The 16,701-nt window shown below is 39.0% G+C and overlaps 1 protein-coding gene across 1 annotated transcript in view; it reads left to right on the forward strand.

Annotated features, from left to right (window-relative positions):
• The window catches only part of AK9 (adenylate kinase 9), a 53,860-nt gene extending 38,007 nt beyond the window's left edge, over window positions 1–15,853 (forward strand). The window contains exons 24-35 of the mRNA XM_044449206.1: window positions 1,391–1,594; window positions 3,995–4,213; window positions 6,053–6,266; window positions 6,378–6,579; window positions 7,662–7,808; window positions 8,164–8,384; window positions 10,787–10,983; window positions 11,905–12,074; window positions 12,561–12,659; window positions 12,742–12,844; window positions 12,947–13,061; window positions 15,650–15,853. Coding sequence (XP_044305141.1) covers window positions 1,391–1,594; window positions 3,995–4,213; window positions 6,053–6,266; window positions 6,378–6,579; window positions 7,662–7,808; window positions 8,164–8,384; window positions 10,787–10,983; window positions 11,905–12,074; window positions 12,561–12,659; window positions 12,742–12,844; window positions 12,947–13,061; window positions 15,650–15,852 — 2,094 coding nt within the window. The 3' untranslated portion in view covers window position 15,853. The remainder of the gene's footprint in view (window positions 1–1,390; window positions 1,595–3,994; window positions 4,214–6,052; window positions 6,267–6,377; window positions 6,580–7,661; window positions 7,809–8,163; window positions 8,385–10,786; window positions 10,984–11,904; window positions 12,075–12,560; window positions 12,660–12,741; window positions 12,845–12,946; window positions 13,062–15,649) is intronic.
• The last annotated feature ends 848 nt before the right edge of the window (window positions 15,854–16,701 follow it).

Here is a 16,701-nt window from a genome sequence, read left to right on the forward strand (position 1 = left end):
ATCAGGGATATGATTTAGGTCATACCTGAGTGGCCTAGTGCTTTTCCCTACTTTCTTCAATTTAAGCCTAAATTTTGCAACAAGAAGCTCATTATCTGAGCCACAGTCAGCTAACACTAGCACTGCAGTACCTTTGGATCTTAACCTATATATTTTATTTTGTTTTTTAAAGGGAAACCCTTAGCTTAACTATATCTTCTGCCAACCACAGCTGCTGGGAAAAACCCTTGCCCTGTGAAAGGTCCCTTCAGTCCTACCACTCACAGTTGCTAGAAAGATGCATTATTTACCCTTTTCCCATAAAATTTCTCATCTCCATCCTATTGCAAGATAACGTAAAGTGCTACATTAACAGTATAAAGCATCAGCTGTGGATAATGGACAGAAGTGAGGTTACACACCTGCTGCATCACAACTTACTCCTCCAGGACTTTCTGAGTGAAAAATGCTGTGCTACAGTTGTGATGGAAGTTCCTGAAAATATTACAAATGAGCAGTTTTAAAACACAGGATGGCACCTTGAGAAAATCTAGGAAAGCAGCAGTTTGACAGGCCAGGCTTGTGTGCGGCAGGATAGAGACAAAAGTAGTGGGCAGGTGGTGGGGAAGAGGGAGACACACCCAGCAGTGATGGAAGGGAGACAGATGTGGGGGAGAGGGGCAGGAGCAATGTCTGCCAACTGTGGCACTTGTGCTCTCCATCCTCAGAAAGCAGCAGAATTTGCACCAGTGCTATATCCCCCACTCAGCAGGAACTCCTGACTCACTTTGGGGGAAGGAGTGGAGTTGAAGAGGCTGCTCCAGGAAGAAACAGAACACACCTACATCTGGACACAATCCAAAGGGAATTGAATTTGGCTAGATTGTGGTTTCCATGTATGGTTCATATGGCAACATAGCTCTATCTCATCAGTATGTAAATACTGAAGTGAGAAGATTTAACTAGCATTACAATCAGCTGTACCCTATAGAAGCCTCTTCAGGAATCATGCAGGGTGCACCAGTGAAGTCCAGACCATTTCTGCAGTAGAGGCCAGGTGGAGGCCTTCTTTTTATTCCTGGAAGTGGACCAGAATGGAAAGCTCCTATCTCAGATCCACACCCACAGATCTGCCCCACATTGCTGCCCCACAGCAATGCTGACTGGCTCCCAAGCTCACTTCACATTGTACAGCAGTCTAGATGAATTGAGTAGCTCAGAGATGAAGCACCCATTAGTTTCCCATGACCTCGATAGGGACTAGAGCTCCAAATATATTTCATATGGCAGCATTTTTGTAGCTCATCCATTTGTAAATACTTTATTAATAAGGATTGACCAGTATTACCATCAGTTTTATTCTACAGAATCTTTTCAGGAATCATGCAATAATAAATATATACATATTTAGATTGAAGCTGGTGAATTCCTAGATGAAGAGGATGATGATGAAGAAGAAGATGATATTGAAGCTATTCTTGAAGAAGAGTTCCCAAAAGACGATGAGGAGGAGGAAGATGAGGAAGAGGAGCAGGAGGCTGATGCAATTGAGCGCATGAAAAATGAAATTGCAGAGAGATATGAAGCAGATATTGCTAATATGCAAACTGTACAGGTGCTTTCCATATTCTTTAATTATTTCATTCTGCTTTAACATGGGACTAAAGGAGGTTGGTTTTACAAAGTTTGGGGACTAAATGGTTCATTCCCCCACCATTCAAGTGAGGAATGGTGGGAGAATGTTTATTTGATGCTTTTACTGAATCTTTCAGCAGCTTATGATACTCTCACGCTAGGACTCTTCTTCAGTCAACTTTGTGAGACATTCTTTGGTGCTTCTGGTCCTGTCTGTAGGGTCAGTCTCTGAGAGTAGTTTCAGCAGAAAGCTCATTGGCCCTCTAGTGTGTTTAGGTTGTGAGATGTCACAGCACACTATTTCACCAATGCTTTTCAACATCTGTATCAGGGATACAGAACCTCTTTCAGTCTGAGGGCTGAATTCCATTTCAGAGAAGTTTTGGGGGATTACCTGCAATGATGAGTGGGGTCATATGCAAACAGGACTAGAAATACCAGCATATTATAGCATAGAGTTCATGCTGCCAATAACTAAGCCTTAGGAAAAACATTTTGGGATTTTAGAATGGGGGAGAAAACTGCAGAGTCTGGGGAACCACCAGATGATTGGTGGCTAGGGGAATGGGGTGGGGCTATCTAGAGAATCCCAAAGAAGGCCAGATTTGGACACCAGGCCTGCCAGAGTTTCCTATACCTATTTGAGGCAGGTTAGAACAGTCATTGGAGAATTTGGAGCAAGGTGCTTCTGGTATGCTGATGACACTCAGGTTTATTTCCCTGTAATATTTGAATTGGAGGGCTGTGCAAGCCTTGCACCAATGCCTGGACACAGTGGTGGGCTGGATGAAGGCCAATAAACTGAATCTAAATCCTGGCAAAATGGAGGCTCTGGGTGACTGACTCCCATTTGCAGGAACTTATTCATTTGTCTGTTTTAGATGGGCAACATTCTCCTTGAAGGACCAAATGTGTGATCTGGAAGTGCTCATGGATCCCACACTGTCAATGGAAGCATGGGTGTCTTCAATGGCCAGGGGTGCCTTTTACTGACTCCAGCACATTAGATGCCTTTTTTGAACAGGGATAGTTTGAGCACTGCGATACATGCATTGATAACCTCACTGCACTGTGTTTCGTGTAGGGTTGCCCTTCCAATTTGCCTGGAAGCTGCAGTTGTTGCAGAATGCTGCAGCCAGGTTGGTAATGGGAGTGACTTATTGCTAGCATGTCACACCTATGTCAAAGGAACTGTACTGACTGCCTGCATACTACCAGACCATGTTTGGTAGTATGCAGGCTGGTAGCCCTGAACAACTCAGGACCAGAGTACTTAAGAGATTGCCTAATCCTTTACCTGTAGTCATCTACCTTTAACTCTACAAATATCCTGAATAAATTAGTGGCTAACTTGCATGTTAAGTAGTGACCTACTTAATGGTTCATATTACCCATTTCACATATGGATGCTAGGTTTCATTGGCAACCCTTGCCCAGAGTTTGTTTTGTCATGCAGACTAGTGAGCATGGGTTACACAAGGGTTGAACAATCCTCAGATAACTCATGTCATCCAAGTCACAAAATATGACAACCCACAAGTTAGACAGCTGCATATTCAGACTGACAGCTGCATGTACAACCTCAGCTTTGGTTAAAAAACCCATAGTGGGCTGCCATGTCATCAAACACCTCCAGCGTGTGTGTGCCTTACTTTTGGCCTTGCCATGCAAATTGGCTTTTGGTTGTGTGACTGCTGCAGAAGCCAGTATAACGGATATTAGGTTGGATCCAACTACTTTTGTGTCAGCAGAAGCATTCTGAGCATCAAGGGGTGGGGGAGGCAATCTCTGTCAATCTTCTCTGTTCTTGCATCCCACAGTGCCACTTCCCCCACTAGTGTGGAGGATTCCACAAACTTCTGTAGTAAATTTTGTGGTGAGGAGTGATAGGGTAAGGTGGTAAGGAGTGATAGGCTCCTCCACTGATTTACTACCAGAAATACTCTGTTCAGTCAGTCAGAAGCCTTCTTCAGAGGAAGGTCTTGAAGGGAGATGCTGGATCTAGGTACATGATTCCAACTACCATAAGAAAAGTTGTAATGTTTGTTTTTCAAAATAGGATAGACTGAGAAAATGTATTAAAATGTATTTAAAATAGTGCAATGTTGATACTTAAGTTATAATTCCAGACCACATAAGGACTCCTGTTTGGTAGTAGTTAACTGATACATCCCTAGAATAGCCTCACAGTTTGCTGCTTGTTGGATAAATGGCTTGCCAGATTCACAGCTGGAGCTGCCATATGACATGTAGGTACAAGAAGGTTGCTAAGTCTTTTAGTGAATATGTTGCTTTATCTTCAAGGCTGTACTTAGGATGATTATTTCTAGTAACATTTCACATTATTAATGATATCTGCCATGTTCTCCTTTGTACTCAGGAGGAATTTGAAAAATTATTGATACCCCAAATAACAATTAGTTGCAAGCGAAAACCTCGCATTGTGTGCTACCAGTTGTATAAAAAGCTGAAGGACATAGTAGAAACCCGGGAAAGCATTTTTGAGAAATGTTATCCAATAAGTTTGTCACTTGCACGCAAGATGATCGCTCTTTCCTACAAACATCCAAGCAATTTTGGTCAGTGGGATCCAATCAAGGTAATGAGCCATCACTGTTTTTAAAACTAATTTCTTAAGGCTAATATGGTGAAGTCATATACATAATAGCAATATGCAATTGCAATAGCAATATGTTATTGTTACAGATGTGTACCCTAGAGTTGATTATTAAGGCCTAGATTCAATCAATGCTTATTGTTGAGACAATTCAATAGTTGGGGTGCAAGGAATGTGGGGTTCGAGAGTTGAGACACTCTTTCTGCCTTTCTGTTTCTTCCCTTACCAGCAGTTGTTTGCAGCAGATGTAGTGTCAGCTTTCTGAGAAGTTCAGAGGACTCTGGCATGGCCAGTGGAACATACCAAAAACAATTTGGATCCACACTGACCTTGACAGAATTCTCTTTTGCTGGCTGGAGAGAGCTGGCAGCTGGCAGCTGTTACCTCATATGGCAACTACACATAACCAGCAGGAAGATGGAAGGGTCCTGAGGAATGCAGCACAATGACCCAAGAACTCTGATGCAGAAACAAAATTGCCCTGTGTTGCCTCCTTTACAAGAGTGTTTCTGACTAAAAGAGCAGGATATAAATCTAATCAATCAATAAATAAAACTGTGCCTGCTCCTTTCCACCATGGCTTGGGCCTGTAGTTTCCATATGTCTTCTCATGCTGGAAACTAGCGTGGATTTGATGTATATGAGTAGTCAGTAAGACTAGATTTAAATCATGGTTTTGCATGCATGTCTGACTTTGCTGTAAGCAGAGGAGCTTCATTAAAATATTCCCAAACTAGGACTCTTTTATGGCCTGCTGCCATTTTAGGTTTTTGCCTCCAGGAAAAGAATAATACGATAAACCTCAGGCAATACAAAAAAAGACCCAAGTTCTTCTGGAGTGTTCAGCATGACAAGATTCACTTTTGGGCCCACCTGTTTGCCTACTGGAATGTGCCCCCCCCCAAAAAAAAAGGTTTTTCCAAAATGGAATTTAGCCCACAGGCTGAAAGACCTCCATCACCCATGTTAGGGGCTTAAACAGACTGCCTCTCTGCCCATTCTCCATTTTTCTGTTTCCCTCAGTGATACTCAGGCATTCTGTGTCTTAACATCTCTTAAGCATAAACAAAATGGTCAGACTTGCAGTTTGGCAGACTTGTGTTTCCTTTAACCTTCATCTTTTACACCCCCTGGTGAAAATTAGAGCTTCCCATAGAAAATAATGGATTTTTGCAGAACTCTGTTGGGAAGTCCTGTATCTTCTCCAAATAAGAGTAGCAAAGACAGGAGCTATTGCCCTTGGCTTTCAGTATAAATCCAGAATTTCCTCTCCAGAGTATTTAATTTCCAGAACTGTTACTCTACCCTGCTTAAATTTTCTTATTTGTATAGCTTCAACCCTAAAACAGGTCCTTTTTGAGCCATTTCGGTGGGTGGGTGTGATCTGTGTGTGGGGAGGTTGTCTTTGCTTTAATTCCCTTAATTTACAGATTCCTACTTCTACATACCATGGGAAACTTGCAAGTGTATAGGAACTACTGCCATAGATGGCCCCACTTCATTTCCAAACTTCTAAGTATTTGACTACCCATGTTCACTATTAAAAAGAATTAGTAATTTATTACATTAACACTGTTCTTAGTCCTGTAATAGGTTTCAAGCAAACGTATTCACTAAAAGAGTTCCATACTTTAATGATATATGCAGTTGCAATTGTGGCTGTCAGTTTTTCCTCAATCATTATCTGTGCTAGCTGAAAGTAATTTAACTGAAGGAAGGAGGAACCTTGCTAAGTTCTTACAAACTAAAGGTTTGTGGTAGAATTTAGATGTACATTTTCCACAATTGTTCTGGACATCAATAACACTGTTTTTATTACAGCTAAGTGAAGGAGATGCAATCAAACCCTTTCAAAGTGAAGATACTCCAAGCTTTCCGGTTATTCATCGAAACTGTGTTTATTTCTTTACAAGCAAGGAAAATAGAGAAACATTTATGAAAAATCCTATTCATTATCTCCGCCAGCCTAAACCTAAACCCACTGTGCCAGTGAAAATTGCAATTGTAGGGCCTCCAAAATCTGGGAAGACAACAGGTAGAGTTTTTCCTCTCCTATGTTTGCAGACTTTTAAGTCATAAATGGGTATATTGCTTATATTGCAGTGATGTGTTCAAATGTTTCTTATCTGTAACAAATGTTTTGCAGTGGCCAAAAGGTTTGCAAGTACATATGGATTAATGCGCCTTTCAATGGGAGATGCCATACGTTCAGTATTAAACAATCAGCCCGAGACTGAATTAGCACTTGTGCTGAAGTGGCACCTTCATAAAGGACTGACTGCTCCTGATGAACTTGCCGTCAGGGCTCTAGATACTGCATTGATGGATACTGCATGTAACACTTCAGGGTGAGAAATGTTCATTTTCGTGAAATGTTCATTTCACCAGCACAAAACAGGTTCCAACAAATACTGCAGGCAGTTGTGTTTCTCTGTCCCATTTCCCTCAAAGAAATCTTACAGTGTTTTTGCTAGCTTCAAGTTGCCTGCCTGCCTGCCTGCCTGCCTGCCTGCCTGCCTTCCTCCCTAAAGGTTTTCTGGCACAGCAGCTTCCTAAACTAATAGCATAGCCATGTATATGGCCACAGCAATGCAGTACAATGAAACAGAGAAGCAAGGTGTCCCTTTGTGTTAAAACTTTAGCACAAAACCCTATCCTTTGACATGGTACTGAAGAACATGGGATTGAAATATGTAGTATGACAACAGCAAATATTTTAGTCCCTTCTTACTAATTTTTGGAACTCAAATTTTACAAAGAGCCTGTTCAACAACAAACCCTTTGTTTCCTGTGTATTTCCTAAAATTAATATCCATAACTCTGTTCTTCCACCTTGCTTGCTTTTTAGCTCTTGCCCCCAGATTTTCTCATTCATTTTTTTCTTTCTATGAGTCTTCAGTCCTTTTGTGAATGATTTATTCTCTCCCCATGTTTTTGGTTTCACTGGTTCTTTGTGTAAATTCCAGCCTTGCCCCATTCTCTGACCTCACCCTTGCCTACAATATTTGTGTGTCTTTTAGTTACTTGTTTAGCTTTAGATGGCAGTTAAGTGTCGCTACAGAAGGAGTAGTATGAATGCATCTCCTTCCTCACGCATATAATTTGTTAGTGCAGCCTGCCATGGCCTCGGTGGGTGCAGATTCTCCAGAAGCACTAATCCAGGAACAGAACTGATAACAATATCTGGAGCATGAGTTAGGGTTGCTCTAGATATATAATTGCACATATTTTCTTCTCCTCCTCTGTGTCATAAACAAAATGCACCTATATATGAGAATATAAAAGGAGCTGTGCTGGCCTGTGTTTTATTGTTCCTGTTGACCTATTTTATATGCCTTATTAGCAATAGTCAACAATACTGGAACTGATATTGTACAAAAATAAATATAACTCCAAATCCGTATTTTGTTCATTTCCCTCTGACCCACAGATTTGTAATTGATGGGTACCCTGTAACAAGAAAACAAGTAGGCCTCTTGGAAGACATGAAAATAATTCCAGTAAAAATATTTGAGTTGGATATTGATGTGAAAGAAGTTTTCAGAAGAGCACTGTTGGATAAACAAAGCCCTGAAAGGTAGCAAAACCAGTGAGGATATAAACTAATAACCCCCGTAAAATGATTCTTATAGTAATGTAAATCTTTTAAAGTTGAATATATTTCAGATTTTTTACAACAAAACAATCACTCTCTCTGAATACTTGTTCTTATGTAATGATTGTAGAATGGATGAAAACTCCTGAATTTGCTCCTTTAATTGCCTGCCTGTATCCCTCAATAATAATAGGATCCAGGGACTTGGATGTCTTTATTACTTTATTAGATCATATTGACAATTAATATATACCAATATGATATGTAGTAGAATTGTTTTTCAAAGGTAGTCTAGTTAAGCTTTATATTAATAATGCACGTTAAATTGTCTTCTCAGACCTCCTTATCCAATGCACGACAGCTCCCATATCCTTTCTGTCAAGAATTCATGTTACAGAGCACAAACGGAAGAAATCAGACCTTACTATGAGGAGCAGCACCAGAACTGGTATGTGATCGATGCATCCCATAGCAAGTGGTGGATCTGGGACAAAGTGCTGGAGGAAACTCAAACTCAAACCAAAAAAATCCAGACATATCTGGAAAAAATCCGACAAGGCAAGTAAAAAAATGGGGGAGGTGTATTAATATATTACTGTATTTTACCTGAAAATAACAAAAGTAATTTTGAAGCTTGAAAATAGTAGCTCAGATCTTTCACAGGAAATTAATAACCTCTTATATTTTACTTACCAAAGAGAACTATCATATTTAGTTATAACTTAACAAGAAAAATTACCAAGATCTGACTGTGTATGTCCTTTCCCCTCATACCTGGTTAAAAATAAATAAAAACTTCTCTGATGTACCAGAATTTTAAAACAGTGATTTCTCCCTGATGCCATCTTGGGCATGTGCATGTGTGCACATGCACACGCATGCACAGACTACACACAGTGGTAGAGAGATATACTTTAAATAATCATCAATATACAAAACAGCTGGAATGTCACATCAGCCTCTGAAGCACTGCATTTTGGCTAAGTGTTTTGCAAAGGGAGGAGAGTGTGAAACTAGGTAAGTAAACTTCCTGGGGGTGGGGGGCATACCTGGCCCCTACATTTTACTCTTTCCGGTGGCAGGTAAAGACCTTATTTTCCCAGGAATTTTATTTTCATGTATTTTAAATTCTGTATTATATATCTTTGCACGGCTGCCAGGTTTTACAGTGTTACCTCAGCTCACGAACGCCTCAGTTCATGACCAAATCAGGTCGCGAACAGAAATTTCATAAAAATTTTGCTGCAGGTTGCGAACTCTACATCGGGTGGCGATCATGAGTGCACCTGCCTTCCCTCCACGGGGAGGGGGGGGAGATGTCTGTGATCTTTGTTGTTCTTTGTCACTTTACTTCAAATTTTTGTGAGTAAACAAAATAGTTGCAGAACAGATTAACCTTATTTACATTGACCCTTATGGGGAAATTTGACTTGGCTCACAATCAATTTGGGTCACAAACAGAGTCCTGGAACGGATTAAGTTCATGAGCCAAGGTACTACTGTACTTTACTTTTCACTTTTATGTTTTAAAAGTGTTTAAAACACTCCAGGGCTTCTCCCATTCTTTGTAGGCATTATAACATATGTTTGCTTTTCCTAATAAGGAAAGTTTGGTAGTTCCTTGGATGGAAGCATAAAAGACTATTTGTGCAATTCTGCTATATCACAGTGCCATCTAGTAGTAGCTTAATAAAATATACTGAAAGTCATAGAAAGGAAACATCCCCCCTACCCCCATCCCAAAAAAAAAAACACACCTGTAAAGGATTCTATCTTGGTCCCACAGAAGATGTAGAAACAGAAGCCCTGGTAAAATGGTGGCTTAAAAGCCTCATCTAGAAAAGTCTTAAGGGTGCTTCTAGACCAGGGGTCTCAAACTCGCGGCCCACAGGCCAATTGCCGGGACGGGCAGGGCATGGGGGAGGGGCTCTGTGGCCTTCAAAGCGCTGGCAGCGCCCGGGCCGGCCGCGGGATGAGCGGCCCACCACCACCGCCGTGGTGGAATACTTGATGCGGCCCAGCCTCACCTGGACTCTACTTCCAGCGGCCCCCAGGTAAGTTGAGTTTGAGACCCCTGTTCTAGACAAAGATTTATTGTGAAATCCTGCTGCTTCATTCCTGAAAGCTTATAGGGGTCCCATTAATATTGTCTTTCATTTGAAACCTTTCCATGTTTTCCTACTGCACCTTCTCTCTCCCTCTCTCTCCCCCCCCCTTTTTGCACACAAAAAAGAAAAATCCATTGAAAAGAAAAAATTCATCTGCATAGCGTCTTCTAATTAGTAGCACTAGAAGTTTTCTGTCTAGAAACTCAGGCTTTTAATACTCAGTAAAGTACAACTGATTTTATGCTCTCTTTATATATACATATATCAGATTTTATAGTTTTAAATTTGTTTTATGGATTAACGTTGATTGTTTTTCACCTTTACTGTGAACTACTCAGAAGGTCTTTGGTCTATGGGGCAGCATACAAATGTTTTCTATATATATATAATTACTTATTGAACCTAGACATAAGACGATGGGTGTACCCCAGATTTGGTTTTTTAGCTGAAGTTAAACACAGAATTTTGTCAAAACTTAGGTATAACTTAGTGACCTTGATAAATAATTAATTTAGCAAATAGAACTCTTCAGCACCTAATGAAAGATTATACTGCTGGTATAACTAACTTGTGCAGAGCATGCCAATAAATTAATCATGTCTGGGAGCCCTTTATATTCTATGGGGGGGTTGCTTCAAAAAGGCCAGAATCAATTAGAAATAACATTCTAACCTTCTAATATCTGCACAAGTTCATCAGATTAACCTACTGATAACTTATTTGTAAATGCAATTTGCTGTTGCTATTTGTTTCATATAGCTGTTGCATTTCATGTGTTTGTAGAACAAGTATAATCTTCCAGATACAGTGTTGCAACTGAAACATATCAGCATTGTACCCAATTTTTAACAGGAAAAGCATCCAGCATTGCTGATTTGTGTATCATGCCCCAAGAACTGCTATCTCGTCTGGGAGAGTTTGGGCAATACTGTCCTGTCAGCCTTGCAGAAAAGGGAGAGCTAGTTGATTGTTCTGTGTCTCCTTCTCTGCAATTTGCAGCAGAATTTCGAGGACATTACTACAAAATGGCAGGGCAGGAGGAATTGGACGTAAGTATCAAAATAAGTAAAGTCCATACATAATGGATTTGGAAAGCAAACAGGTGCTGGCACAGGGAATATTGAAGCAAAGTACTAAAAAATGGTGTCTTGTAATAATTAAGAGTGTGAGCTCAGAAGTTTTTGTTGGAATCTCATTTCTGCCATGAACTCTCTTAAGGTGCAATTCTTTACATGTGTAGTCAGGAAAATGTCCTACTATAGCTCCCTGGAAAGCCATCCTAGCTGGGGAATGCAGGGAGTTTTAGGACTTTTTTCCTGTCTAACCAGACATAATATTGTGCCCTTAGTGGATTTAGACTAGCCACTTTCTTTCAATCTCACTGTTTATTGAGATAAGGTTCTCTGAAGCTCTGGGATAGATTGTAAAGCATTGTCTAAAATGCTAAAAATTGTCATACAGAAACTGATTGCTAGCAATGTGTTACAATGATGTTTTAGCTTTGTTTTGTGCTATAACTGTATTTTTTTACTAATCTTTGTTGTCCAAATGATACCAGGTGAAAGGGCATTCTTCTTGTAATTTAATCGTTCCAATTCAAATCTTTGCACTCCTTTTCAAACCACCCCATCAGCACTTCAAAAAGTAGTAAACAATGAAGATGATTTTGAGGAAGGATGGTGATACCTAATCATGTGTGTTAGCTTCAAATCACCGTCCTGCCCTCAAAGTTTCCCTTCACTAAAAGCAATTATGAACATGATGCCATCCTCCTTTTTCCCTTGCTAATTGGATCCTGTTCACCAAAGAGAAACATTTATGTCTCTGTTCTGCAGAGCACCTAATACACATTAATATGTATATGATATATTATTCTATAGAAAAGGGGAAAAGTCAGTTCCAATAACTTTGTGAGCATTTTGTTAATCAATTGAACTATATTCCCATAAACATGGTTTCTTTTAATGCAGAAATTCCTGGATGCTCCAGAATTATATGTTCCGCCATTAGCACCACATCCTCTTCCACTGCCAAATAAGCTGCCAAAGAAACTGACTGTAGCAGATGTGAAGGCTTTATTCCCTATGCAAGCCGAAATACAAGGATACTGTCCAGTCACTTATCTAGATGGGAAGCAAAGGTAAACGCTAAATATTTCTATTAAAACAGAATGTTGAAAAATGCGGTATGCAATAATAATATTATTTTTCCAAACTGGGAAACTATAATGCCTTTTCTTATTCTTTGAGCTTTTTGGGTGGTGGTGGAGGGTGACTTTTCAAACATTACCTTTTCGCAACTCATAATAATAGTAGAAGATATGTATCTGTCTGTTCACCTATTGGCACTAATGTATCAAGACTATCAGAGTTTTGAAACCTGGCATGAGTACTAAGAGGACCCTAAGAGTATGCATCTAGAGGTTATTTTGTTTTCAGAACGCATTAATTTATCTCAATATGTCCATGTCGTTGAAGCCTGCTGTAACATCTCCTTTAAACCTTAAATGACTTAGGACCAGCCTACCTAAAGAACTGTCTCCTTTCACAAGCTGAAATAAAAAGGAAAGGTGTTAACATAGTCGTGGTAGTGATAATTATGTCTTTGTTTCACTATCTCTTTTGAGGTATGAAGCACTAGTACCTGGGAATATTGAATATGCTGTACTTTATCGCAAAAAGCTATACATTTTTGAATGTGAAGACAAACTTCAGAAGTTTATGAGGTACTGAATATATTGCCATTAGTACTACTTTTAAATATCACTTTGTGCTTGTGTTGTAAACACGTACTTTTTGTATTCTTAGACTTCCAGAAAAATACTGGAATCAGACACTTCCACATAAACTTCCCCCAGTAAAAGAGCCAATATTACTGACAGCTCTTCCTTTGACTGGATACCTTGAGCAGGTTATTATGTGTTATTATTAAAGATATTCAAACATAAAACTATTTCTGAAATGGTGTGATTATATTGGCCCACTAACATTAATAATATATTTATATTTATAGGGCGTGGCAACAGCTCTGATAAAAGCAATGAATGAAGTAGGCTGTTTAAAGCCTAAATTTCCATTCCTAAGTGTGAAAAGGACTGCTCTTCTCTTCATAGCCTACCATTTAAAAGGTACAAGTAAAATAAGTACTGTAATAGGATGAGCTAAGTAAATAATATATTAATTTCAGTATATGAGCTTGTTAATTTAATTATTTTATCCACATAGATACTGATACAATATTTACTTATACTGAAATCTATGTCAAAGAGGCAGGTATATATTAACTCTGGCAAACATATCACATTCTAGTATTTGGGACTAGAACACATCAGCACAAATGTCAGGGGCCAGATCATTCAAGAATATATGGATTTGTAAAAGAGCTAAAATGCAAGCAAGGATGATAAATGCAGCATCATTCCTGATGCAAAAATACTGCTGCTGCTGCCCGATCTAATTTGATTATAAGTCTGGTTGTACAACATCTGATAAGATATACGTAATAAACATTAATCTGTACAGCTTTTATTTTAGACCATAACAATTTCCCTGGAATGAAGGGAAAGGCTGACTTTAGATGAATGAAAGCAAATATATGTTTACTACTGTGAATCTTGATATTATAAAATCCTCAGTGTTTCATAATTGCTGATATTAACTGTTTAACAAATACAGCAGGGCATGTTTGGTCTGCTAGTCTCCTAACTGGCCATTAGTGAGCAAATTTATCTTTGTGGAACTGAAGAGAATCTTTTGGTCATCTTTTAGGGAGCCTAGAGAGTAGTTGCAGTAAGAACTCTACTTGAAAGATACTCTGAAACTTTGATACTTTTCTGTTCAGCTGATGACTCCTTTATTGAGCTAGGTAGCTAAATGCCTTTATCTTAAATGCAAATAGGGAAGTAGACAGTAAAATATCCCCATCTAAGCTTATCTGTATTCTGTGTATTTTATTATATTTGTATCAAAGGATATGGGTTTAGAGCTGTAATAAATTTATCCGTTCCTAATACAGGCTGAACCAGAGGTCCTCAACATGATGCCCACAGAACGTCTAACGATACCAGCATGGTTTTCCTTCCCTGCACCTTAAAAATGTTGTAAGAAAAACCTTGGAAAATGTTAGGGTAGTCTGTCTCCCAGTTTAGCCTTGCTTTTTGTTTCCACTGTGTCACACTTGACTTGCTATTTCTTCTCCTTCCCTTCCAGCTTCTAACCTCATGATTTCTCACCCCTCACATACACCTGTTTAGTTCCCTTTTGACTAACCAGGCCTTATAACAGCCATTATATGGTAAGCCACAACCACTTGAGTGTCATTTTTGGTGGTACCCACAGCAATTTCTCAAGTCCCCAGATGTGCTAACAGAACCAAAATCACTGTGAATAATGATGCCAAATAATAGTGATAGGCCATATCGTTAAACATGGGTCTATCCAATTAATGTGCAAAGTATTGGCAAATGCAGTTTATTTGTTTAATACATTTCTGTACTGCCACATTAGCCCACAGGGCTCTCTGGTGGGTTACAATAGGTAAAACCAGTTTAAAATGAATAAAACATCATAGTAAAAAACCAATATAATGGATTTGACAACAATAATATCTGTCATAACTCAGGGCACCATGAGTGCTTGAGCAGGGGACTGCTGAGCCCTGCCTTTATCCAGTAGTCTTAATGCTTCAGTTCATCCCTCCAGGCACTGTTCTTACGATACCAGAAGAAATCCCAGTTGGGAAAAAAGTGCTTGAAGACTCAGGGCTGCAGAAGGTTCTGCATCCTGTGGCTATGAGAACAATGTAGTATCTCTTGCCTGTGTATCCCTTTGGTCCTGCAAATTGCACCCCCACTTGAACTGTTTTGAACTTGATGGCTGTCAACTTCGCCAACTTTAAAAGAAGAAATACATGAAGGAAAAAGCTAGCCGTCATGATCAAAGGCTAGCAATCCTGATCACTAAGTATTACTTCTGTATCCCAATTGCCTGAAATACAAGTAAGAGGATGCTATTTTATTTGTGTTCTGTTGTGGGCTTCTCATAGGCATCTAGTTTGTCACAATACAAACAGAATGCTACCTTAAATAGGCCAGGATCCCCTACCGTTTTTGGACCTGTGAGCACATTTAGGAACTCAAGAAATTTCACATAATGTCTCTCATGGTAGATGTAGCTGGCTGCTGTGGGGGTCTGGCCAATCAAAAGTGATGAGAGGAAAAAATCGCAAGGTTCCAAGCTGAAAAAGAGGGGGAAATAGCAAGGCAAAGTAATAGAGGCTATAAAGAGAAAGAAGATTGCCCTAGCATTTTCCAAGGTTTAAGTGGGCAGCTAAGGGAGAATTTCCTAGGTGCCACTGGAGGTTTCGGAAGATGCCATGTTGGACCTCTGAGATAAGCCTTTGGTCTGATCCAACATGGGTCTTTATGTTCACCTCTCCTCTTGTTTGTACACAGATGGAGTGATCATATGTTCATAAACAAAGATCTACCACCATCATGTGTAGTTTGGACCATGGATTATAATAGGATAAAGGAGTGAAGCACTGTAACTAAAATATAAATTTGTAACAACAGTGTAAATATGAATCCAGTGACTGGATTTGGTAGGCCCTTACCATTTTTGTAAATCATTCCAAAATGCATTAGTTGGTATCATGACCATAGCAGTACGGGATACAGGTGGTATGAAACAATCAATGCTATTTATTTTTCTGCAGCATATAACCCTAAGAGCTCTGACTACATACGGAAGAAGTACAAGAATAAGTTGGAACGGTTCATAGATTATTGTGAACTCATCCCGTACCTGGGAATCAAAATGACACAGAAATACAAAGAGCCTCAAAATCGACCTATTGACTTTGATCACAAACTACAGACTTTTTTGTCTCTCAAAGATGTGGACCCAATTTCTCATTAGTTTGGAATAACACATGATGAAAAGAATCATATATTCATAACTGAGTGATGAAATGGTTAGATAAAATGGCTAGATAAAATGGTTTATTTGAAGATCTTACAGAAAATGGTAGATCAAGTTAATTTAGACTATAACTCTCAGCAACATGAAGAAGACACAGTACTGTGGTTTCATGCATTTGCACTTTTTGACAAATGCCATTTATTATATCAACATCAATATCTAACCCATGTATTTGCAAGATTTCTGAATCGCTGTGTTTCTTGACCACAGTAGACCCTAATTCATTAACAGATTGGGATCATATTCAGATACCATTTTTCAACCAGTGGTAAAATGAATGCATGAATCATTTTTAATTATTTTAAGCTGTCGCTGGAAAATGCATCTTCAAGTCTAAAATTTGTTTTATATTGCTGTTAAACACTATATTTGTTTTTATTTAGATGTAATTTATTTCATTAAATCGCTTTTGATGTAATGATTTTGTTGTTAGTAGTTTTAATCTGTTCCTTAATCTGAACAAAATATAAAATACCTAAATTTACTTGAAACAATCTTTGTTTTTATTGCTTTTTCTGTTTACCATTTCTAAATAATTAATAATCTATGTGGATTATTATTATTATTCATTTTATTACATTTCTATACTACCCAATAGCTGAAGTTCTCTGTATATAGTGTGGTAATTTTACACCTGCAAATTTAGATCTTTTCAACAGTTCCATGGAGCTGTTTCATGTGTAACATCTAAGGAATGCAGCCAACTGCACCTGCCTATTGTGCTCACACATGGTGAAACAGATATACAAATATGCTCTGAAAGTGCTGTTCTTAAAGCACTCATCA

The sequence above is a fragment of the Varanus komodoensis genome, unplaced genomic scaffold (assembly GCF_004798865.1).
Source record: "Varanus komodoensis strain SLA01 unplaced genomic scaffold, ASM479886v1 scaffold1, whole genome shotgun sequence".
NCBI lineage: Eukaryota > Metazoa > Chordata > Lepidosauria > Squamata > Varanidae > Varanus > Varanus komodoensis.